Source organism: Puma concolor, chromosome A3 (assembly GCF_028749965.1).
Source record: "Puma concolor isolate L17-30 chromosome A3, mPumCon1.1.hap2, whole genome shotgun sequence".
Classification (NCBI taxonomy): Eukaryota; Metazoa; Chordata; class Mammalia; order Carnivora; family Felidae; genus Puma; species Puma concolor.
The window spans coordinates 51,489,975-51,512,903 of NC_141669.1; the positions used below are offsets into that span (position 1 = coordinate 51,489,975).

Consider the following 22,929-nt stretch of genomic DNA (forward strand, 5'->3'; position numbering starts at 1 on the left):
ATTTGCTTTACCTTGTAGAGGGTTCTTTGCCCTTCCGACCCCTGGCCTGATGGGGAGACAGGACTCACAGAGCCATAAGTGCTCACAGGAAGGAGGTTGAGGCAAGTGGAAGTGATCAGATTAAGCCCTGGCTGTTGGGATGTGTGTGGGGGCTTGGGGGTGGTGTGTAGAGCAGAAGGGGGTCTTCATGGTGAGGGAGGGTCCTGAAAGGGCCTGTGTGCCCTGTGCTCAGAGGCCATATCCCTACTCCCTCCCTCAGGGAAGGAGGCTCCCAGGAGCCGGTTGCTTCTTCCCGCTGCCCTGCCCAGTGAGTTCTGCCCTGTTCCAGCCTGCAATCTGGAAGGTTGAGAGGATACCTCTCTTCACTGGGCCCTCCATGCTGCCCAAGAGAGAGGCCTGAGACTCTGGGCACAGGACACCTCATTCCCCCACCTGACTCCACTGATTTTACCCCTCTCTGGCTTTGGACCAGACCTCACTTCAGCCCCTTCCCACTGGAACATGTGTGACACACATTGCAGGCCTTCCTTGGGTTTGTAGGGGCTCCACAGCTCTCCACATTTCCCCCAGCATACCTCTGTGGCCTCTCACTCCCCACATTGTCTCTCTGGGAGGACCCAAGGCAGGGTGAGCCATCCCCATTTCCCGGAAGAAAAAAATTCAGACTCTCTGAGCTGGCCACCGCCCAGGCCTTGAAGGCCCAGGCCAGGCTACTTCAAGCCCACTTGGATAACCCCTCACCCAAGCAGCCGTGAAACTGAGGCATGTGGTCCAGAGGCGCCCCCCAGGAGCACCCCGCCTCCAGGTTCACCCTGGTTTTTTAGCTAGGGTTGTGCGTGTGTACGTGCACGCATGTGTGCTGAGTACGTGGGAAGCCCTGAGGACACTCACTGAACCCTTCTCTCCCTCACGGTGGTTTCAGAGCCTTGCTGTGCCCCGGTCCACAGCAGCAATCATGTGGGAAATCTCGGTTTCTATTTATACATGGAGATGTTAGGAAAGACGGTGAGCCCAGGAGCATGTGTGCTGGCATCAGAATCGATTGGGGACTGGTAATTAATTTGTTTAGACCTTAATTAATTCTCCAGTTCTTTCTTATTTGTGGACTGTCACGCTTAATTGTGTTCAGGAGCTCGAGCTCGGAGCAGGCCCTCCATTAATTGATGGGTGCTGTGAGGTGGGAGTTAATGGTTTGGGGAGCTGGGCAAACAGTGTAATTAAAGGTCAGTAGAGGAGGCATTGGAAAAACAACCCCCCTCCCCCAGGTCCACCCACCAGTCTCCATGAGCAGAGTCCATTCCAGGGCAGGCAGACCCCACAAACAGCCTTCTCTTGAGGCCTTAGGCTGGGAGCTGGCAGGAGTGGCCAGTGGGAGGCATGCAAGGTCGCGGATGCCGCAAGGGGGCACTGGTGAGAGGAATGGGCACATTTCGTCAGGAATGCGTGGGGCAGGGCCTTTAGCCAGGGGCCGAGAGGTGAGGATCCCCAGGTGCCACCTGGCAAGCAAATCTCCGTACCGGGCTCTGCATATATGTGTGCAGGAGTCAGGGAAGGAAGCCCTGAAGGTCACCCCACCCCCACCTGCTTGACTGAATCCATACCCAGCAGGGGACAAGACCCCCATGTGGGCTTTGAACTCCCTCAGGGGAGGCCGGAGCCTCAGCACCTGCCAGCTGACTCCTTGCACGGGCGGGGTGGGGGGGAATAACCTTCGCGTATGGGCCAAAATGCCAGCCTCATCATCCCTTTGCCGGGAAACGCCTTCTTCCTGCACTGTCTACAGCAGTCCCCTGCATTAAATGTCACAGCTGATTTCATCACCAGGAAAAAATCTCTGTGTTCACCGGGGAGTCCGTTCCTCAGGATGTCTGGGCGGTGTCTGGGAGGTCTTCTGTTCACATGTCTGCCCTCACCCCACCTCCTTGCTCCCCTTCACCCCCAGGCCACGTGGGTCTTGGTGTCCTTGATTCCTTCTTTACTATTCTTCCCTTGGTGTTCAAGCCTCCCTGCTTGCCTCGTCCGGGAGGTGGCCACGGCAATGTGCCCGAGCCCAGAGGGTTGGTCCTGACCTCCTCAGTTCCTCATCCCCTGAGGTGCACCTGTGTCAGCTGTGGCTGGGCCTCATGACGTTTGTCCCTTCCATCCAGGTCAGTGATAATGTGGTGTCCGCAGCCCTTCAGCTCCTCTGTCCTTTCCTTGACCTAGTCCCTGCCCATACTTCTTTGGAGCTGTGGTGAATCTTCAACCTCCCGTCTGCCTCGCTCACTGGTCCCAGGCCTTTGAACATGGCCCTGTTTGCCTGGAATCTCCACTTCCCCTTACCTCAGCCCCCATCCTCTGCCTTCTCTTGCCTTCATTTCTCTGCTCAGACACCACCTCCACCAAGAAGCCCTCCCTGGTAGGCCCAATCAGGGCTAGACCACAGCACCCTGTGTGTGCCTGTGTGTGACCTGGAATTGCATGTTTTTTGTTGCTGTTGTTTTTTTTCTGAGTCTGCCTCCTTTATCAGACTGTGAGCTCCCCAAGACTCATTCATCCCCAACCCCCAGGCCCCCTCTATGCCTGGCACACAGTGTTCAGTGTGGGTTTGTTCAGTGATCAAATGAGTGCTTTGATAAAAAGTCTTTGAAATTGGGCACCCATAGTGGAGGCCCACCATAATGACATCGGTGACCACATTCTGTGGCTGCTTGGACATTTATTCTGGGTTTTTTTTTTTTTCATTTTTAAAATTGTTTCTTGAATGTTCTTTTTTGTTATGTAACGTTTTCACTGTCCTCCACACGTTTAGTTGTCAGGCCTAGGGTGGATGACCAATGGGCCACGTTTCCAGGTCATCCGGGGCACGTTCTCCAACCTTTCTGGGTTGGATCTGGAAGGATGAGTGGGCTGGGCTGGGTGCCATAAGCGTGAGCCGCCCTAGAAATGACATGGGCCCCCAGTGTGTATCAGGTTTCAAGAGGACATGAGTAGTTAGCCCGAGGGAAGTCTCCAGTGGTGTGTCCTGGGGTTCTGTCTTCAGTCTTGTCCCCTTCAGTTATAACTGCCTTGGTCATACGTAACTGTGGGTTGCATTTAAGGAACAGGCACAGCAACTTGGCAGTGACTGTGAATTCATGGGCAAGAGGTGCAGGATCTAAGATTGCTCAAGGTGTGGCCCAGAACAAAGGAGTCTGTTTAGTTCTGGACTCCACACATCAAGAGATGCTCCACACGTGATAAGCAGGAGCCCAACGAAAGTAGCAGGATCTTCTGAAAAACTGACAGTCTGTTGTTGCAATGAACTGCCTGACCCCTCAGTTAAAGAAGTGTCCAAGTAGCAGCCGGGCCCAAAAAGCTGTGAGGGGCTCTCATGTGCGATCAAGTCACCTGTTTCTGGGCAGTTTGCCCAGGACCTGGCATATAGTAGGCACTCAGTGAATGCTTATTGAATGAATGGCTTTCCAGTTCAGAGATTTCATAATTACTGAAATCCAGATAGCAGAGGACTCCAGAGGCAGAGAAAGTGGGAAGCACAAGGCAGGAGAGGGTGTTATGAATGTGGGAGGAGTAGGGACTGGCTGGGGTGGGCCTGGCCTGCTGAGGAAAGGGAAGGGCAGAGGGCCATTGGGACCTTGGATGTTAGCTTAGAGTTGGACTTCATCTTATGGTTACCAGGGAACCAACCGCTGAAGAATTTCAAGCTAGGAAGCAGCTGTGATAAAAGGGAGTTTTCCAGACGAATGTGTTAGCAGGAATCTTTTATTAAGAGATCCTGAACTTGAGAGTCAGCCTACACCTATTTACAGGCTGATTTTTCAATCCCCAAATTCCCAGTCCTGAGTTTGTGACACTTTAGTATGGGTTGTGAACCTCTCCCCAAATTCTCAAGCTATTTAAAAGAAAACTGTGTCATATAGCAAGCTTTTCAGGTGGAATATTGGGGAGTATCGTGAAATCAAGCAAATATTAAGGTATCCATCCCTATTTGATAATCATCCCTCCTCTAAAGGCAGGGATGGGGCTGTGTTCTGGTGTGATTCGCATGAGTGTGTGTGTATGTGTGTTTCAGGTCGTGATGTACATACGTGTCCACTAGTAAATACATAGACCGTATCTGGCAGAGACATGAGAACCTGGCTAGAGTGTTGTCTCTGGGGAGGGTCAAGGGGAAGCTAAGAGTCAAGGGTTGGAAGGAGACTGGTTTTGTTATTTACCCTTCTATGAGATTTGAATTGTTCACTGTGTGCACATAATAACCCACAAAAGAGGAAAGAGACAGAGGAAGTAGAGTGGGGAAAGCTTTGTCCGATGTCAGTCTGGACCCAAATGGGAGCTCAAATCTCCTGGCTACCACAGTCATGCTTTTTTTTTTTTTTTTTAAATAAAAATGGTTCTATTATTTTCCTGATAATACATGATTGCTTTATAAAGTTAAACAACCCTACTTCTCTCTCCAAAGTAAGTTGGTGTATATCCCTCCAAATTCGAGTAAGCCTCTAAAAATGCGGGAATCTCTATTTATTCTATCTATAATATAAATATGCATATATAAATATATATTTAATACAAATGAGATCATACCACGTATACTGTTCTGTAAACTGCATTTTAACCTCAGTAAATTTTAGACACCTTTACAGGGCAGTCATAAAATCTCAACTTATCCTTTTTAACAACCATGATAGTACTGCACTGAACAACCTTATACACACATGTGTCTCTGTGCCCGTGACTGGGAGCTTCTCCAGGGCAGAGGTTTTCAAACAGCCACCTGGTGGGGGGGCAGGGGGCAGGGGCTTTTAAAAATGCACAGATCTGGACCCTACTTCAGATTTGGTTTCAGTCGTGCAACCAGTGTTGACAGTCACCAATCTAGAAATAGAATGGCCACGTCAGAGGGCGTGCACATACCTAGCTTTGCCAAGTGAGCACACTGGCTCTTTTCTCCTACCTGCAAGGCTTAAATTTTTGTTTCCCTACATCCTCTTCAACATTTGGTGTTATCAATCTTGAAAATTTTTTGTCCATCTGAAATGGTTCTTTTCTCACTTTAATTTGCATTTTTCCAATTCCCAGGGTGATTGAGAATATTTTCTTGACTGTATTGGGCATTTGGGTTTTCAAATAGAACGGAGAGAAAAAAAGGAGATCCCTATTGCATACCATACACAAAAATTAATTCCGGATAGATTAAAGACCTAAATGTGAAAAGTAAAATGTTAAGTCTTCTAGAAAAAAATATAAATGAACACTGGGGAAGGATAGAGTTTCTCAAGGACACAAAAAGTATACACCAGAGGGGAAAGGATTGCTTATTTGAGTACATGTTACAGTATATGCCAGAAGACTCCATCTACAAAGTAAGAAAACAAGCCACACACTATTTGTAAGCCATTTAACCAATGAGGATTAGTCTCCAAAACATCCAAAGATCTCCTGCCAGATTGATTTTTCTTTAGATAAAAAAAATCTATCTTTGACTATTAATAAGATTGAGTTCGTGTTCATTGAATTTTTACTATTTCTTTTATGAACTCCTACTCGAATATTTTTGGGGTGATTTCAATGACTATCTTTCTCTTAATAACTGTTAAAGCTCTTTATACATTTTATGAATGGTTTTGCCCCAAAGTACCAGACTCAAACTGGCTGAATTAATAAATGAATGTATTACTGGGGCACCTGGGTGGCTCGGTTAAGCGTCTGACTCTTGATTTCGGCTCAGGTCATGATCTTACAGGTTTCGTGAGTCGAGCCCCACATCGGGCTCCGCACTGACAGTGTGGAGCCTGCTTGGCTCTGTCTCCCTCTCTCCCTGCCCCTCCCCTACTCGTGCTGTCTCTGTGTGTCTCCAAATAAGTAAACTTAAAAAATTTTTTTTAAATTGTATTGTTTATTTTTGAGAGAGAGACAGAGTGAAAGCAGGGGAGGGGCAGGGAGAGAGGGAGACACAGAATCCGAAGCAGGCTCCAGGCTCTGAGCTGTCAGCACAGAGCCCGATGCGGGGTTCGAACTCGTGAACTGTGAGATCAGGACCTGAGCCGAAGTCGGACGCCCAACCGACTGAGCCACCCAGGTGCCCCCCCAAAATTTTTTTAAATAAAAAAAAATGAATGTATCACTTCACAAAGGGTGAGTGCCGAGTGAGGCACCCATGGCCCTTCCTTCCACCTCTGTGCTCTGCCAGGGGCTTCATCTGCGGGCTAGCCCCTTTCATGTCCTAAAATGGTAACAGCAACTCCAAGCACCACATCCAGACCCACCACTGCCCAGAGGACAGGAGGCTCTCCCTGCCACCGCTTCTTGGATGAGAGGAGACCTTTCCCAGAAGTCCCCTGCAGACATCTGTCATTGGCTAGGGTTGGCCACGTGTCCCTTCCTCAATCAATCACTGGCAAGGGAAGGATTATCACAACTAGTTAAGACTAATCCTCTGGGGGTAGAATAGTTATTGGGCGTCAGTTACCATGACCTTCTATTGATGAGTAGTAGCGGCTCTTTGTCACATAGAATACATTTTCTCAGTTTCCCATTTCTTATAATATGATTCATAGATATTGACTGCCGTATTTCTCAATGCTCAGATGCCTCAGTTATAGGGGCATTAATGTAATAGCCTTTCCGAAGAGGAGAGGACTGTATTTTCTGTTCGTGTGGAGGAATAAACAAGCCTTCACTACACATTCAATCCAAGTCACTTTCTGCGATGTCACAGAGTTTGAGTCTGAGCCTTCCTCATTTTTTCCACTTCTCTTTTGGACATCGGTTGTTAGACACAGGGTCACGGCCACCACTGCTTTTTGTAACCCTGCTTGTAATCTTGACCCTTTTGGCCACTTTAAAACCGACAGTATGCTTTGAAAGCATGTAAAAGAATTTGCGAATTTTTTGTCTGCATTTCCTAGTTGGTTTTATACTTGTGGTTTCATTTTTTTCCTTTACTTTAAGGAGAAACTATTCCTGAAGTTAATCAGCTTCTTTAGGAAGTTCCTCACATACAGATACCGAAGTGTGGGAACGGTGAGTAGGTCGCACCGATCCCTGCTGGCTGTCAAATTTTTATGATCCACTTTAGGAAGTTTGGCAATTTCTTTTCACTTTTTAGACAAGTAAAGCATGATTCTATTCTCATTGTAAAAATTCAAATGGTATTTAGAAAAACAGGGTAAAAAAAAAAAAAGTGGAAGTCTTTCAACAACCCCTAATTCCTAAATTTAGGTCCCTTCCCAAGGAAATCATTGTGTGAGGTGTGAACCTTCTAAAACATTACCTGTGGGTTTATGGGCACACAGTACGTGTGTACCAATTATGGGGTTTTACATATAGTAAATCATCCTGTACACAACTCGGTAGCATTTTTTCATAGAAGTTTGTTTTGGAGATCTTCCCATGTGAGTTCCCTAATGGTGGACATTTAGGTTGTTTCTAATTATTTGCTCTTACAAACAGTGCTATAATTAACATCCTTGTAAATGTCTCTTTGTGCATATGGGCAAGCATTTCTTTAGGGTAGCTATCTATGGTTTGGCAATTTCTGCTGCCTTTAATTGCATTGCCTGGTATCTGGCAGACGATCTTCTGCATGTACAATAACTTTTCATGTCCGTGCTCCATTATAGTGTAAGTTCTAAAAAGATGTTTTAGGCAACAATTAGGAATCTAAGTTTAAGTTCAAATTCTGTGCAGACTGCTCTGGGTAGCTGAGGTGACACTTGAACGAACCTCCCCACGTGGCAAAGTTCACACACGCACAGGCAGTTGTGGTGGGGAGCAGGTAAGGGTTCCTCTCCGCCACCCCGACGTCCGTTGTAAGGCCCACTGGGATTTTTAAAACATTAAAACATGGGGGAATCCATCTTAGAACCAAGGAGTTAAGATATGTTGTTTTCCCCAAATGAATAGCCCAATAGCCCATTGCTTCACCTTCGTGTTTGAATGGTCCTTTCCTGTGAGTTGATAGAACTGCTTTCCTGCAAACTCATTTCCCCTACAGGTGGGTGTGTTTCTGGACTATTAACCCCATTGATCTATGTGTCTGTTCCTGTGCTAGATCAGAGGCACACTCCCCCATAGTCGTCTTTTGGAGAACTTTTTTTGCACATTTGCCTTTCTGTCTACTGCTCTTCTTCCCCATGCTGTCCCTTTTACACAGGGTGCTTCATTAGCTGTTCACAATCTGCATGATTTTGCATCACGATGGGTCTGATGTGAGAACATCTGCAGCAGTCAAGCGCATATTTTCCTCGGGACTTGACACTGAGCTTGCCATCAGCGTGAAGCGATCTCTCCCCCTCTCTCTCCCTCTCTCCTCTCTCTCTCTCTCTCTCTCTCTCTCTCTCTCTAATCCCATGACATCTCTTAGCATAGCTTCTCCAACGTCAGTTATGCCTGAGTCTTGAATGGTGCCAATCTGAGTTGAAAATGTGCCAGCTTTCTTAACATTATCACTAACAGACTGCTTAATTAACCTGCTGATACTGTCAATAATAGATCTTGCTGGTGTGCTAGAAAGAAGACCCATGGCCTACGGTTTGGTCTCTCTTTCTCTCTCTCTTTCATTTGCTTAGGCTCTCAGTGCTCATGACTTGGGAGCTGGACTTGCCAAGAGTGGGATGGGAGGGACCAGGGAGGCTTGAAAGGAATGCGGCAGAAATGGAAGTTCTGGACGAGATCATGGGAATAAAATCACTGAAACGGTCTGGTGTTCTCATTGCTCAAAGATGAGGATGGCTAGTCACCTGTGTATACAGCGGGTGCTCAATAAATGGACCAACTGAAGATATTACAGGGCGTGTGCCAGTTGAGTAGGCAGTGAGAAGTGTGGGCGTTCTGAGGGAGGAGCCTGGGGGTGCCACCATTTTAGGGTGGCTTTCAGGGTTTTCCCTTTTTTCCCATCCAGGCAGCTTAGATAAGGAGAGAGCTTTATCGTGCCCAAACTGTCCTGGCAGGGCTGTCTGAGGGGAGGGACACTGGGTTTTCACTTCTTTTCCTGCTTTATGTTTCATGCCAAGTGGTTTTGTGTTTGAACCGAAGTCCTGCTCTATCTGCCGTGGCTTCATTTTACATTTGGAAAGTGCAGCGAGCAAGCAGATGCCACCATGAGCCTGGAGCTGGTTGACCACCGCCTCCAAATACTCTTGTCTTTGTCTCCTCTGCCTGGGCACACACACGGCACGGGGCTAGAGATGTCTCAGCAGTCCCTGGCTTCCCCTAACCTGGTGGGGGAGTGGGTGCAGAAGGTGACATCTATGTGAGCTCAGCCGGTGCCCAGAGATCCCATAGAGAGGCTGAGCGCAGCACCTCTTCTTATATCTGGGGAAGGCTGGTTAGGGCGGCCGCTTCCGGTTGCAGAGTGAGCCGGTGGCTCCTGACTTCAGGCAGATGCTCCTTGCCTGGACCACATTCCTTTGGCCTTGCCTTTACCGCCGTGGTGGTGGTGGTGTAGCGGTGCCGTGGCAGTGGTGTAAGGGGTTCTCAGAGGGCAGAGATAGATTCCTTTCAGGGCAGAGAACCCCAAGATCCTCTCCAGTGGTTTTGTGGGTCTCCTGGGAACTGAAGAGCCTGGTAGCCCCAGAGGTGTGAGGGGTGCAGAGTATTCCTGCCGCCACTAGAGGGCACGTCACTAACACACAGGCCAGGTGTCCGCTTCCCGAGGCCACCCTGGGGACCCTTCCGGGACCTGAACCCCGGGAGGGTCCAAGGCTGGCAGGAGCTCACCTCTGGAGGTCAGGAGGGGGAGATTCAGAGCCAGGACTATAACTCAAGCCCAGCTGGCCCCAGAGCCAGGCTCCCAACTTCTCCTTTACCTCAGATTCACTTTCCTACTACTGTCAATCTCTGGACGTGTTTAAGACAAGGGTTTCCTAACGTCAACACTACTGACATTTTTGCCCGGATACTTCTGTGCTGTGGAGGCCGTGCATTGTAGGATGTTTAGTGTACCTCTGGTCAATACCCACTAGATGACAGTAGCACCCCCCAGCCCCAGGTTGCGATAATCAGAAATGTCTCCAAAGCTCGCCAAAGGTCCACAAGATCGCCCCTGGCTGTGTAAGTCAGGTGAGCGTGCCTGCTGTGACGACAGGAGGGACCCAGTGCAGAAGAGGTCTGCCCGTGGTTACCACTGTGCCTGAGAGTCGTGTGGAAACACGAGAGCTCCTCAGAGATGGCATATGTGCTGTAAATACATGTTAAAACTGTATTTGGTCTCCTCCTTTTCTTCTCCAAAGACTGCAGAGCCTCTCGGTCTTTCCCTCTGTTTATTCCACCTCCCCACTTTATTGAAACAAGAGACTGAGGCTCAGAGACCCCCAGGGTCTCAAGCCGCCCCTCACCTGCAGAACCCCGTCCCCCAGCTGCAAGCGCCCTCACCGCCGGCTCCCCAGCCTTGGCTCGGGCACCAGGAGCATCTGTGGTCCTCCTCCCACTGCACCTGCCCACTAGGCCCTGCAGCCCTGCGGCTCCCCAAACCCTAGTGCCCCCCCACTGGAGGGAGTGGGGAAGCAGCAGGTGTTGATGCTAATCAGCGTTCACAGCCCAGAACTGCAGTCGCTCCCAGGCTCACACACTCCCCAAAATTAAACACTCATTATACAAAATTAATTGACATTAATTAGCAAAAATTAAAACTTTAAACACAGCAAGGCGCTTTTGGGGGAGGAGTGAAGCAGGCGGCCTCCACATTTGTCACCCCCCACTCCCCACCCGCCCACCACCCTCAAGTCCCCCCAGTTTTATCCCGGAACAGGGTTGGAGGAGGTCAGGCAAGGTCAGCACCACACCAGCCCTGCCCCAGGCCCGGGTCCAGCTCCACGAGTTCCAGGCGAGAGGAGCAGAGGGACACTCCTGGGGCTAGTCACCAGCTGATGGGTGGCCCCCAAATGCTGGTATCCGGTGTCTAACGGAGGAGCCAGGAACCCTCCCCTCAGCCTAGGTCTGTCATGATCTCCTAGCCAAGGGAGGGAACCCAACCATGTGAAGTGAGAAGGTCGGCCTTTAGCTCCCCCTGACCCACCCCTGCCCCCTATCCCCGAACCCGCCCGTCTCCGGGGCACCCAAAGGATTAGCTCTGTCCCACTTTGCTGTGTGACCTCAGATAAGTCACCCCCCTCCCCTGAGCCTCACTGTTCCATCCATATGATGAGGGGGCGGCGCTGGGTGAGTGCTGAGGTTCCCGCCTGCTCTGGCACCTGCAGTCAGAGAAGCGGATCTCTGGGAACCCGATTCACTCTGAGGAGCAAAGGGCTGAAGGTGGGGGGCTGCCATTTCGAGAACATGCCCGGAAAGGCAGCCCGAGGGGTTGAGTTGCTGGTGATGGAACATCAGGCACTGGTGAGGTGTCTTCAAGCCAGGGAGCCCTCCCAGAGGGGCACTCACTTCGCCTGCTTGCCAGGCCCACCCCCGAGGAAAGGGAAGTAGCTATCCCTTGATAGCTCTGCTCTCTAGCTCCTGAGCACTGCCCCCTTCCTCCTCTCATGTAGGTTATTTTCCACCTTTGCTCACCAGGCCATCAAGGGCTCCCAAATCCCTCAGGAGGCTGATGGGCAGATGGGCAGCAGAACCACACCTTCACTCACCACATCTGAATGCAGACTTGGCCCTTAACTCAGGACTGTTGCTGCTTGGGACGGGGAGGCTTGGGTGCATCCCGGTGGCTTTGCCCCACCAGCTAGAATGGCATCCTCCCCTCTTACTCCTGCCCCCCTGCTCCCCTCTCTCTCTCTCCAGCCAGTGCCAACATCTGCAACGTGGTCCTGATGCGGTACGGGGAGCTGGAGGAAGGGATCGATGTCCTGGATGGTGATGGCAACCTCGTGGGCTCCTCCAAGATTGCAGCCAGACATGTGGGTCATCCGGAGGCTCAGGGGGCCAGTGGAGAGGCCAGCGACAGGGAGAGGGTTTTGTTCCTCAGGGGCTTCTGTGCATAGTGCCTTTGCTTTGTCTTCTTGGTCTGCCTTCCTTGTCCCACCCTGCCTCCCTTCTGCATGAGCCCAGGGCCTCCAGGTCTGGCCCCAGCCATGCCTGTCCCTGAACAGTCCTTCTCTCCATCCCCCCTCTCGTCACCACTGTAAGACATCCCATCTCTTGTCCCAACCCCTCAGGACCTGGCTTCTCTGATCTGTTAATTGGAAAGGGCAGAGGAGACCCCCCCCCCCAGAGCTTTCTTTCCCCCACCCTGGGACCTAGAGCCCTGCTCTCTGGGCTTTCAGAGCCTCCTGGGCAAGAAGAGGAAGTATGGGAGCGGGTAGTTCGTGGTTCTGTGCTAATGGGCACTTGTGCAGGTGGCACCTCCCTGGGGACCGAGTGTGGCTGAGGTGGGGCTTTGGGGAAAGAATATCTTGCTGCAAGAAGGCCATCTTTCACCTCTCATTTCATCAGCCTCACCTACTTCAGCAACTGGAATTTTTTAGAAAATTCCAGTCGGCTTGTGTATCTCCCCATGCTTTCCCAGCCTTCATCCTAGTGGTGATTAGTGGCCGGTGTTGCTCTAGCCTGAGTGATGGCATGGCGGGTCTGCTGTGAGTACCTGAGCATTCTCCTCCTCTCCAGCCACTGTCCCTTATCAGCTTTCCCGATGGGCCCCAAGCCTCACCTCCGTCAGTGAGGCCTTCTCTATAATCCTCTGAGGTGGGAAGAACCCTTTCCTTGTCCCAGCCCTCCCCTCTCCACTGGTCTCAGAGAACATGAGTGCCCATCCAAGGCTTGTGAGGGGCAGAGGGCCTGGGGGTGCCGGTGCCAGCACTGTACCCTCGGGTTCTTGTGCAGGCGCTGGGCCCCCCATCATTCCCACACCTGTTCAGAAGACTGGAGGAACCTTCTCCCAGGCCTTCCAGAGGCTGATCATGACAGACCTAGTTTCCTGGAAGACATTTTCAGCCCTGAACCTATCCATCATCGAAGGGGATTTGGCCTCAGTTTCCTACCCAACCCCATCCTCCCATGCAACCCTAGTGTTTCCCCTGATGTGCCAAGAGGGAGGCCGACTACGGTAACTCTCCTCATGATGCAAACAGCAAGGAACCCCTCACCCTTGCTGTCTAGGGGAAGGCTCCCAGGGTTTATGAGCTGTGAGCATTCTTCAGCACTTCTCTGAGGGCCAGGAGCCCAAGCCTTGAAGGAACTCCCCACAGTGACCATCAGAGTGCAGAACTGCCTCTGAGCTGTTGCCTTCACCATGCCCTGCCTCCCCAGGAATCCCAGGGGAGCCCTCAGAGCAAGGACCCAGTTAACCCCATATGGAGACACAGCAGACACTCAGCAGAAGCATTTCCCGCTCGCAAAGCTGACCTCTCGTCACTAAGAAAGGCTCTCATCCAGATCCAGGAGAGGCAGAATCTTTGAAATTTTTGTCTTTAGGGGGTGTCAAAAAGAAAAAAGAAGTAAATCCCAGAATTTCTGTCCTCCTTCAGCACCAAGAGCCTCACGCGGCTCAGCAGGCCCCAGCTGTTTGCTCTGGTCCTTCCAGCTCCTGCTTTGTTTTTAGAGCATCTCGAGTCCTCCATATGCTTCCTCCCCAGCCCCTGCTCCTGCCACCGAGGCACCTCCCCGGGCACAGGCCCCTTCCTGGGGCCGCTTCTGTGTTGCCACCCCTCCCCCACATGTGGCAGGTGACAAGGATCTGCTCTTTTCAAATGTGTGTGGTGGGAAGATGGGGGTGGCTTTTTTCTGTTGTTTGGAATAAGGCTTTGTGAGCAATTCCATGAATTATTCCAGCCAGCCAGATGTGCTTAGCAGCAGTACACATACCTAGAGGCTCCAGGGGAGGGGTTCACCGCCAGGTGGCTCTCCCCCACCCCCTGGGAGCTCTGCTCACCACAGCCTCTGCTTGCCCCTCAGGCCCTGCTCGAGACGGCGCTGACGCGAGTGGTCCTCCCCATGCCCATCCTGGTGCTCCCCCCGATCGTCATGTCCATGCTGGAGAAGTGAGTTGGGGCAGCCAGGAGAGAGGGGCCACCACTGGGGAGGAGGGTGCGAGAGAGGAGGAACCAGCTGGCCCAGGGCAGGGGACAGAAGTAGCTGGCAGCCCACCCTGCCCGTTTGTTCAGACACTCCTGGGCAGTGTTACTGGAATCATGCCGTGAACATTCGGGGACTTCTATTCTGCAGGACCCTGCACTAGGTGCTAGGAAGGATGTCCAGATGGACAACACTGGCCCTGTCCTGAGGAGCTGACAGTTCTGGGGTGTGCGTGTGTGTGTGTGTGCACACGTGTGTGCGTACATGTGCTCTGTTGGTGCACAGTGCAGGACCGGTTGTGAAAAGAGTCTGAGGATTGTGGTAGGAAGACTAGATTTGGGGGCAGGGCCACCCTATTCAGGCATCCACCCTGAAGCAACTCAATACCTCACTGAGCCTCAGTTTCTCGTTTTTAAAATACAGATAGTACTAACCTCCCTGCCTTCTGCAGAAGCGTGTTCTGAGAACACATATTTGCCATGACAAATCTTATAAAGACATAAGGGAACACAGCAATATGAGCAACGATAGAGTGATCCTATAATTAATGAGCAGGACGTTGAATTGTGAAGACAGACATGCTGCCGGAAGGGCAGGCTGAGGGGACAAAGGGAGGAGCCAGAGCTGACCTTCACGCAGGCTTGGGCAGGCTCTGAGGATGAGTGTGAGTCTGGGAGGATGGCAAGGAGCAGAGAAGGGCTCTAAGTGGGGGCAGCAAGGTGAATACGAGTCTGGAGGTGCAGACCCCGAGCTTGCGCAAGTACGAGGGAGGCAGTGACCACTCCCACTCTCCTGGTGGCCTAGCCTAGGAGGGGGTGCCTCAGGGCATAAAGACAGGCTTGGGGACACGCTACCTGGGGCTCTAGATCAGTTTAGGGACCTTCCTATTCCCACCATTTGAATTGTAATAACAGCTAACATTTATTAAGCGTGTCCTGAGTGCCAGTCCTCTCCCAGCCAGGTCTCTGCCCCGACGCCATCTTCTCAAAGAGTCCCTCCCTGACCACCCCATCGAGGTAACAGCACCAGTAGTCCCTTTTCTGTCCATTGCCTTATTTTTATTCATAGCACCTAGAGACATCGCAGACTTTATCTCGTTGTCTATCATCTGTCTGGCCCACTAGAATGCAATCTCCTTGGAGGCGAGTAAACGCGTGTCATTTATTGCCCTGCACAGCATCCAGCACGGTTGCTGGCACGTAGTAGATGCTTAGTGTTTGTTGAATGAATGATCTCATTTAACCGTCACAACAGTATGGTGAGGTAAGTGTAACATTTCCTTTTCACAGACGAAGAAAGCAAGGCGAAAAGAGGTTATACCATCTGCCTATAGTTCTCCAATAGGCAACGACAGAGGCAGGAGTGGCCCAGGAGCGCAGCCGCAATGCTGGCTCTTCCTCCCACTCAGGCTGCCTTGGGTCTTCAGATCACATCGCATAATCCGCATGTCTTTGGGCCTTGCCCTGCATGGAGACAGGAGAGAAGCAGATGTGGGGTCCTGGTCTCAGGAAGCCTGTATTTTGATAAAAGAGATGGCCATGACCCGTACACAAGTCAGCTGCAGGTGGGACTGGGCAGTATGTAAATGAGCCCAAGGTGACCTTGAGGAGGGCGGGGGGAGCACTATGGGCCCATCAGCAGGGAAGGCTTGTCCATGGGAGAAGGGCTGCAGCTGACTCTGAGAGCAGGGTAGGACTTCTGTGGAAGGCAGGCTTTCTGGACAAGGTGTGGGTCTTTTGTGCGGGAAATTGAGGAGTCTAACCAGACAGAAGCAAAGTGTGCTTGTTGGGGCCAGCTGATCAGGGGCCCTGTGTCCAGCCAAGGAGATGATCCCTTCCTCACCATGGAAGAGGGGGAGTCATGGGAGGCAACTGAGCAGAGGTGTGGTGTGTTGAGCACTAGGATTCAAGAAAATCAATCTTGTATGGGAGTTGCAAAAAAGAAACAGATCCTGGGAGAACAATGGCTTTGGCGCCCCTGGCCCTTGTGTATGTAGCTGCCTCATGAATGGTGACCGCAAGCGCACACAAGGAGACCACCAGGCAAATGAGGAAGGCAGGGCTTCAGTCTTCAAAGCTACTGAACCCCAGGCCTGGAATTTTCTGGGGAAACATCTGTGATGCCTTTCTAGTTGGTATCTGAGCTGGGTTTGCAGAAAGTGGAGTGGAGTGGAGTGATGGTTAGTGTCCCATTGGTTTGGGGATTTAAATAGCTTTGGGAAGTTGGGTGGGATTGTTCCAGTTCTGAACCTCCCGGCCTAGGATCTGCGCAGAGGCCGTGTGCCTGGCTCAGCTCAGAGTCCAAAGAAGTCTGTCAGGGAGGCGGAGACAGGGAGGCCATTTGGTTCTGGCAGCCTTGTGTTTGGTGGGTCCTTTTCTGAAGTTCCTGAGAGGGTCCCTGGGGAGGAGAAAGAGTCCAGCCCAGGATCCCTCAGCAATATTCAGACCCAGTTTGTGCCCTCAAGGACTTACTAACCTCAGATCTGTCTGGTAACCCCAGGACTGTGTGGTAGGAGGGGCCGAGCCGCACAGCACTGGCAGCCGAGGCTCCTGGTAAGAAAATGGAATCCGGGTTCCTGCTCCAGCACTTTCAGGCCTGGCTAGTGGAGGAGAGAGTCCCTCGGCTGCGGTCTCCCACCCAGGGAATGCTGGCACTGCCCGCTTCGCCACCTTGTCGGCTAGGAGCCTTTGCAGGGGCTCCAGCGTGCACCCTGCAGCCTTCCACACGCAGGGGTGCTAGCAGCGGGGCATCTGCCCAGAAGGCTGGTGGGGGAGCCCAGTTGGGTGAGAGAGTCAGGACAGCCAGGGGAAGAAGACAAAAGAACACTTACAAAGCAGCCTACTTGCAAATTAATGGAGTGCAAACTAAGACTGCTCCAAGTGCTGAGGGAGTGTGCGGTGGTGGCGGGGAGGCTGCGGGGAGACAAGCTGTCGTGGGGCGGGTGTGGTGGTGCCATGGCTGGGGCCTGCTGGCTCTGCCTCTGGCCTCAGCCCCACCTGTTTGGGAGGAGCACTCGGGGACAAGGTCCCCAGGTTTCCTGCTGGCATAAGAGAGGTGGGAGCCCAGCTTGTCCGGGTGTCCCTGTCTCTGAGACCAAAAGGGAGAGAGTCTCAAGTCTGAAGCAGAGGAGCCACCACCCCCCACCCAGAGCACGGAGGGTGTGCACCCCTCCCACACACACACCCCTTCCCCTCACTCTCCACTGCCCCTTCCCTTGGGCTGAGGGCTCACACTCCAGCTCTACCCTCCTGAGGAGGAAGATGGTCTTAGTCCCTGGGCTGGGAGATCCATCCTCCCCATAATCCCACTAACTCAGAGGCAGGTGCAATGGCTCTCTTCCCTCAGCCCTGCATCCCTAGCCCTGGAGTTCGCCTTCCAGCCAGGTGGGGTCCCAGCCGGGTAGGGGTTCAGACTACATCCTCCCCAGTGGTTCCTGAGGCCGCTCCCCAGGCTCCCTCCTTCCCGAGGCTCCGGGTCTTTCCTTTCTCCAGGCATTCGCACACACGCACATCTCTCCATCTGCATATTTCAACTCCCCCAGCTGCCTTTCCGATCCCTCCCTGCCATTTCCCTCTCCTCCACCCCTCCCCAGTCCTGCTGTGTTCACTCTCCCTGCTCAGGGCTGGGACTTCAGGAGTTCCTGTTTGGCTGAAGTCTTGGGGCTGCCTGCTTCCTGAGTCAGGAGCACAGGCTTGGGGCCTTCTGGACCCCTTTTCCAGTGCAGATTTCAGCCAGTCACCCCTGAGAGAGGAGCTGAGGTCACAGCCCCATGTGGAAGGAGGCTGTCCAGTGTCCCCACCAGGAGTGCCCAGGGATTCAGCCCAGGGCCTGCCCCTCACCTGCCAGGGAGGGAGCTTCACTCTTTCTCCCTGTCACCCTCCAGGCCCTTGGTGACCCTCCAGTCTATGCCTCCAGGGACTGAGGTCCCAGTCACTGCCACAGGACAGGAAGGCAGGCCCACCCTCCACAGCCTCTTCAAGGCAAGGGGCCTCCTGTGTAAGTCTGGAGAGTGAGCCCGGGTACCCCACTTCCTTGTCCTGCTGGAGAAGTTGATCTCAGTTAAAAAGATCTCAGAGCCCATTTCAGCCTTACTCCTGGCCCTTCTGTGACTCCCATGGAAGCCAGGAGGCCTTGGGCTGAGTCCATGGAGGATATGAGGCTCACCTGACCTGCTCTTACTCCTATGAAACTGCCCTCTCTCAATTCAGTCTTAATTCAACAGCTGGACAGGTCTTGGGGTCTCGGCCAGTGGGAAGGGCTAGAGGGTAGCCCTAGGGTCCTCCCTCCTTCCTGCACTTAACAAGAACAGTAACAGCAATAATAACACAAAATCACTGAGCACTTACTGTGTCCAGGCCTTTTATTTGCATAGAATTAACAAATAAGTGGAGCTTTATTTGTGCCTTAGCAGGAACATCCTAGCCCAGGGTTTCTGTTTTAGACTCATGGAAGGTTGTTTGAAATACAGATTCCCAGGTATGATACCAACTGATTGGAGATCTTATGGGGGTAAGGGGCCCTTGGGGTCTGCATTGTTCAGGAGTTACCGAGACACCAGAGTTTGAAAACTGTGGCTCCCAATTCTGCTGTCTGCTCAGAGCCAGGAGCTCTTGTCCCAGGAGGGGAAGGTTGGAGGCGGGGCGGGGGGGGCGGGGGGGAGGCAGTTGCCTGCCCCCACGATGAAGCCTGCCTCCAGAAGGGCCTCTCACCTGCCTGTGGTCATAGCCAGCCCTGTTCCAGTAGGAGAGGGGCAAGACCCTGATTATATCCTTTTCACACCAGGAGCCAGTCAGTCATGAGGACGCTGACACAGTTACTGAAATCAGATTTAGTGCCCACCCAACATAGTCCAGTCACCCATCCTGTTGGCGCAGGGCCCCAAGCCTCCCCAAGTAGAATGCCTGGTGGTCTCCACTAAAGGGCCTGCTGGATTATACAAAATGTGAGGTTCTGATGGGCAGCAAGGAAAGGTATATTGGCCAGTGGGCATGGCCCCCTCTCCATCTGGAGACCTTGTTTCTATCATGGAGCTGGGGCCCCAGAGCCTGGAGGGAGGGTTTTCGTACACTTCTCCTGCCCCAGAATCCCACCTCCAAAGCTTGTCATGGCAGGGGGCGGGGGGGGGGAGGGTGCCAGCTGTGACATGCTGCAATGAGGCTGGCAAAGTGTCCTGCGGGCAGGACTTGGGGGCAGCACGGGAGCGATAGCACTCGCAGGAAGTCAAGAGTCCAGGCAGCAGCCCCGTCTGCCTCCTGCAGACTTAGCCATGGCCTTGGGCAAGTCATTGCCCTTCTCTGTGGCTCTTGGATGGACGTGGACCAGGTGGTCGCTGGGGTGTGTTCTGTTCCCATACGCGGAAGAGGATAATCCCCTCCCGGCTGTGTGTATGTGTGTGTGCATGTGCCTGTATCCACATGTGTGTATGTGTATGTGTGCATGTGTGTGTGTGCGGTTTGTCTCTTTCCCTGGACCTGGCACCTACTCTGGTTTGTTCAGTGCTTCGTTATGTGCCACCTTTGAGGACCATCTTTCTCTGCTGTGTGTCTCCCCAGGGGCAGGGGCTGACAGCCTCCTCTATTGTCTCCCCCACATGTGGCCTTCTTTGCACAGAGCTGGACGCATGGTGGGATGGGTGCCCCACAAGTACTCATTTACGATGGATGATTGAGAGTTCCCCCAGCAATGTCCTTCAGAGCAGAGCCTGGGGAAAAGGGTGCCGTTGGGGAAGGCTCCAAAGATAGAATTCCACCACGACTGTTTAGCTATGGGTTGGCACTGGCCCAGGACCGTGCTGCCTGGCCCTGGGACGCTAAGTGGGACCCCGCATGGTGGGTAGCAGCAGCTCACCCTGTCTTCCGGTCTCACGGAGCTCCCTCCTCTCTCCCCCACAGGACGGCTCTCCTGCAGGCGCGCCCCCGGCTGCTCCTCCCTGTACAAAGCCTTGTGTGCCTGGCAGCCTTCGGCCTGGCCCTGCCACTGGCCATCAGCCTCTTCCCGCAGATGTCAGAGGTCAGTGTGGGGAAGGTCTCGAGGGCGGGACGGGTGGGTACAGTTTTGCCATTTGTTAACAAATACTTATTCAGCGCTGACTCCTTATCCCTGAGCTAGGCACTGGGGTTAGAGCCATAAAGGAGACACATTCAGGCCCTGACCTCTCCCGAGCTGAAGGCCAAGCAGTGAGCATGATAATTAAAAAGGGACTAGCAAATGAAGGGGGAGGACTGTTAGGAGGGAAAAGTGCAGCCGGACATGGGAGGAGACAGTGCGGGGCCCCAAACCCAGCCTAAGAGGGAAGTGGCATTTCATGGGGCCTTGAGGATGAGCTGGAGTTGGCCAGGTGCAAGGGGGAAAAGGGGACATATAGGCTGCGGTCACCTGGGGTGAAGGTTCTGAGAGGAGGCAGCACACAGCGCATTACAGGGGCCGAGGAAAGTCTGCATCACGAGCAGAGGGTGGGCCCAGGTAAGGGGGCCCAGGGCAAGTGGAGGTGGGGACTTGGGAGCCAAAGCAGAGAAGGTAGGTGTCATCAGAAGGGCCGTGCAACGCAGGACTGCAGATTCCCAATTGTGAGCCTGGGCTGGAGCTCTGGAGGAGAAGGAGCCATCAGGAGGCAGTGGGCATCCAGCAAGAGATGGTGTCAGCTTGGACCAGGCTGTTGGAAGTGGGCATCGAGAAGTGGGTCCTTTAGGAGGAAGTTAGGTCTACGAAGAACCGCATGTGGTGGGAGGGAAGGGAGCCGACGGGGTGTGCGTCCGGCTTGCCGCTTTTGAACGACCAGGCAGACGTGAGCACTATTTAACAAGATAGAGACACGAAGGGAGGTGGTTTGAGGGAAGAGGGCATGTTGAGTTGGATGGACACGTGAGGTTCCAGGATCCTGTGGAATGTGCTAATGGGGGTGCCCGGTGGGAAGTCGGCTCTCAGCCTGGAATCCAGGAGAGAGGCCTGGGCTAGAGGGACGGATGTAAGGCCACCAGCATAAAAACAATGATGGAAGCCGGGGAGTGTGTGGAGAAAAGAGGCCCTGGGGAGGAGTGGCATCCACAGACCAGCAGCCAGTTTGGTAAGTTCAGAGCTAAGTGCGGTCAGGGCGGGGGTGGGCCGCCCGCAGGGGCAGGCATTCCTGAGAAGTTGAGCCCCATGAAGTTGAAGTGTCCCTTGGTGTCCCAGACGATGAAGGCAAACCCTCTCCCCAGGAGTGGGCCCAGCTGAGGGGTAAGGAAATAGGGTGGCAGGGCTGACGGCTCTGTCCAGGGGCTTGGCACTAAGGGAAAACAGAAATAGACCTGCAGCTGGAATGAGATGTGGGATCGAGGGAGGCTTTGATTTGCTTATTTTTCCCTTTTTTAAATGAAAGAGATGGGAGCTTGTGTAAATACAAAAGGGAAGGTACCAGGAGAGAAGCAGAGGACCGAGGGAGGGGGAAGATGGGGAGAGCAAAGTCCACGGAGTGGGGGCGGGGCAGAGCACAGACCGGGGATTCAAGGGATTTGCCTTGGCTGCGGAGAACCTGCTCCCCACTTTAGGAGTGGGGATGGAGAGAGATGCAGTTGGGGATGGTGTTGGGGGGTAAGGAGGTTAAGGAAGTTGTTCTGATAGCTTCTGTGTCCTCCTGACGGGAGCAGAGAGGATGGCGAAGGGTGGAGGAGGGGGAGGCCAGAGGTTTGAGGACTATGGAGACGTTCGGAGGGAGAATGGGAAAGACAGCTGACCAAGGAAGTTAGAGAATCTGGGTGGGCAGTGCACCAGGTCTGCTGTGAGGATGCAGGTCTGTGGGCGTGGCCAGGGCCTGTCTATCTAAAGGAGCCGGGGCTGAGAGGGCCACAGGGTTCACTCCGCAGGTTTCATCTGGCTGGCTGATTCGGGGAGTCGGTAAACCATCAGGAGGAATGGCGGGCCCCGGAATCTTAGCTGGGTGGGTGAAGATGGGCAAGTAAGCTGACCGGGGAAGGCAAGGTTTGACAGAAAGGCAGACCCAAGGGGGTCATAGAATGAATGTGGTATTTGGAGTCACTGAACTCTTGGGCAGATGGAGGCTGTGGCCACAGACTGGCATTTACGAGTTTGCGATTACAGGCCTGATCCTGCTCAGTCCTGAGAGAGGTGGGCGTTGGGGGCAGGTGCCTGGAGGGAAGCCAGAAAGGTAAAACTGAGGGGCCTGGACTGTGGGCCCTGAAGACCCAAGGTCCTAAGTAGGAGGTAGTGAGCCAGCCCCGAGCCCTGAGGTCCCAGGAGGGTGAGGACTAGAGTCACTTCCCCACACTGAGCCCCAGAGATTTAGAAGGAAACCAGAATGGGGTGGGGCTCCTGTCTTGGAGGGCCCAAGGCACACTGGGGTGGGAAGCCCGGTGTGTGATACGTGCCAGGAACACCCTCATGCCCGCAGGGCCCAGCCTTGCTGTGAAGCCGGGGATACCCCTTCCCCCATGAAAGCTGAAAAGCCGTTACCTGATGTTTGGAGATTCTGAATGGAGCCAAGGGCTCCAGAAGTTCTGAAGGTGGGAGAGAGGGCACTTCTCGGTGGTCTTGGCATCCCCGTCCTGGAAGGGGTGTGCCCAGCACTCGCCAAAGTGACTGCATCTCTCTGTACAGTCAGGCTAAGTCTGCAGTTCCAGGCGAGGGTCAGAGACACTCGTAGGCACCACTGTGTTCAGAAGCTTCGGGTAGGTCTCCTATCTCTACCTGTCGTATGGGGAGCGACCTAGGGCAGAGAAGCCTCACAGGACAGAATCGGGGACTGGCCTGTTGGAAGGATTGCTCAGTTTACCATCCTTCTGGCTCTGCTGGGAAAATGGAGCAGCCCATTTTCTGCTGGGAGCAGCCCTGGGCCCAGAGCAGCCCAGGGACCAGACCAAAGTCACAGAAGCGAGGCGGTGATATGAGAGGAACCCCCAGAGGCCCATTCCCAGGCCATACTGCATCTACTTGTTCTGTAGGATTTTCTCTCCTCCCTTAGCCACTTTGACTGCACTGAGGTAGTGGAGAGATGGG

General features: G+C 53.2%; 1 protein-coding gene across 8 annotated transcripts in view; it reads left to right on the plus strand.

Annotated features, from left to right (window-relative positions):
• SFXN5 (sideroflexin 5) overlaps positions 1–22,929 on the plus strand; it is a 117,391-nt gene that overhangs the window by 78,265 nt on the left and 16,197 nt on the right. For 7 of the 8 annotated variants that reach the window (XM_086700851.1, XM_025932407.2, XM_086700850.1 and 4 more), the window contains 3 exons: positions 11,710–11,825; positions 13,819–13,904; positions 19,830–19,947. In XM_086700851.1, coding sequence (XP_086556977.1) covers positions 11,710–11,825; positions 13,819–13,904; positions 19,830–19,947 — 320 coding nt within the window. The remainder of the gene's footprint in view (positions 1–11,709; positions 11,826–13,818; positions 13,905–19,829; positions 19,948–22,929) is intronic. The other variant, XM_086700855.1, reaches the window with a different exon arrangement.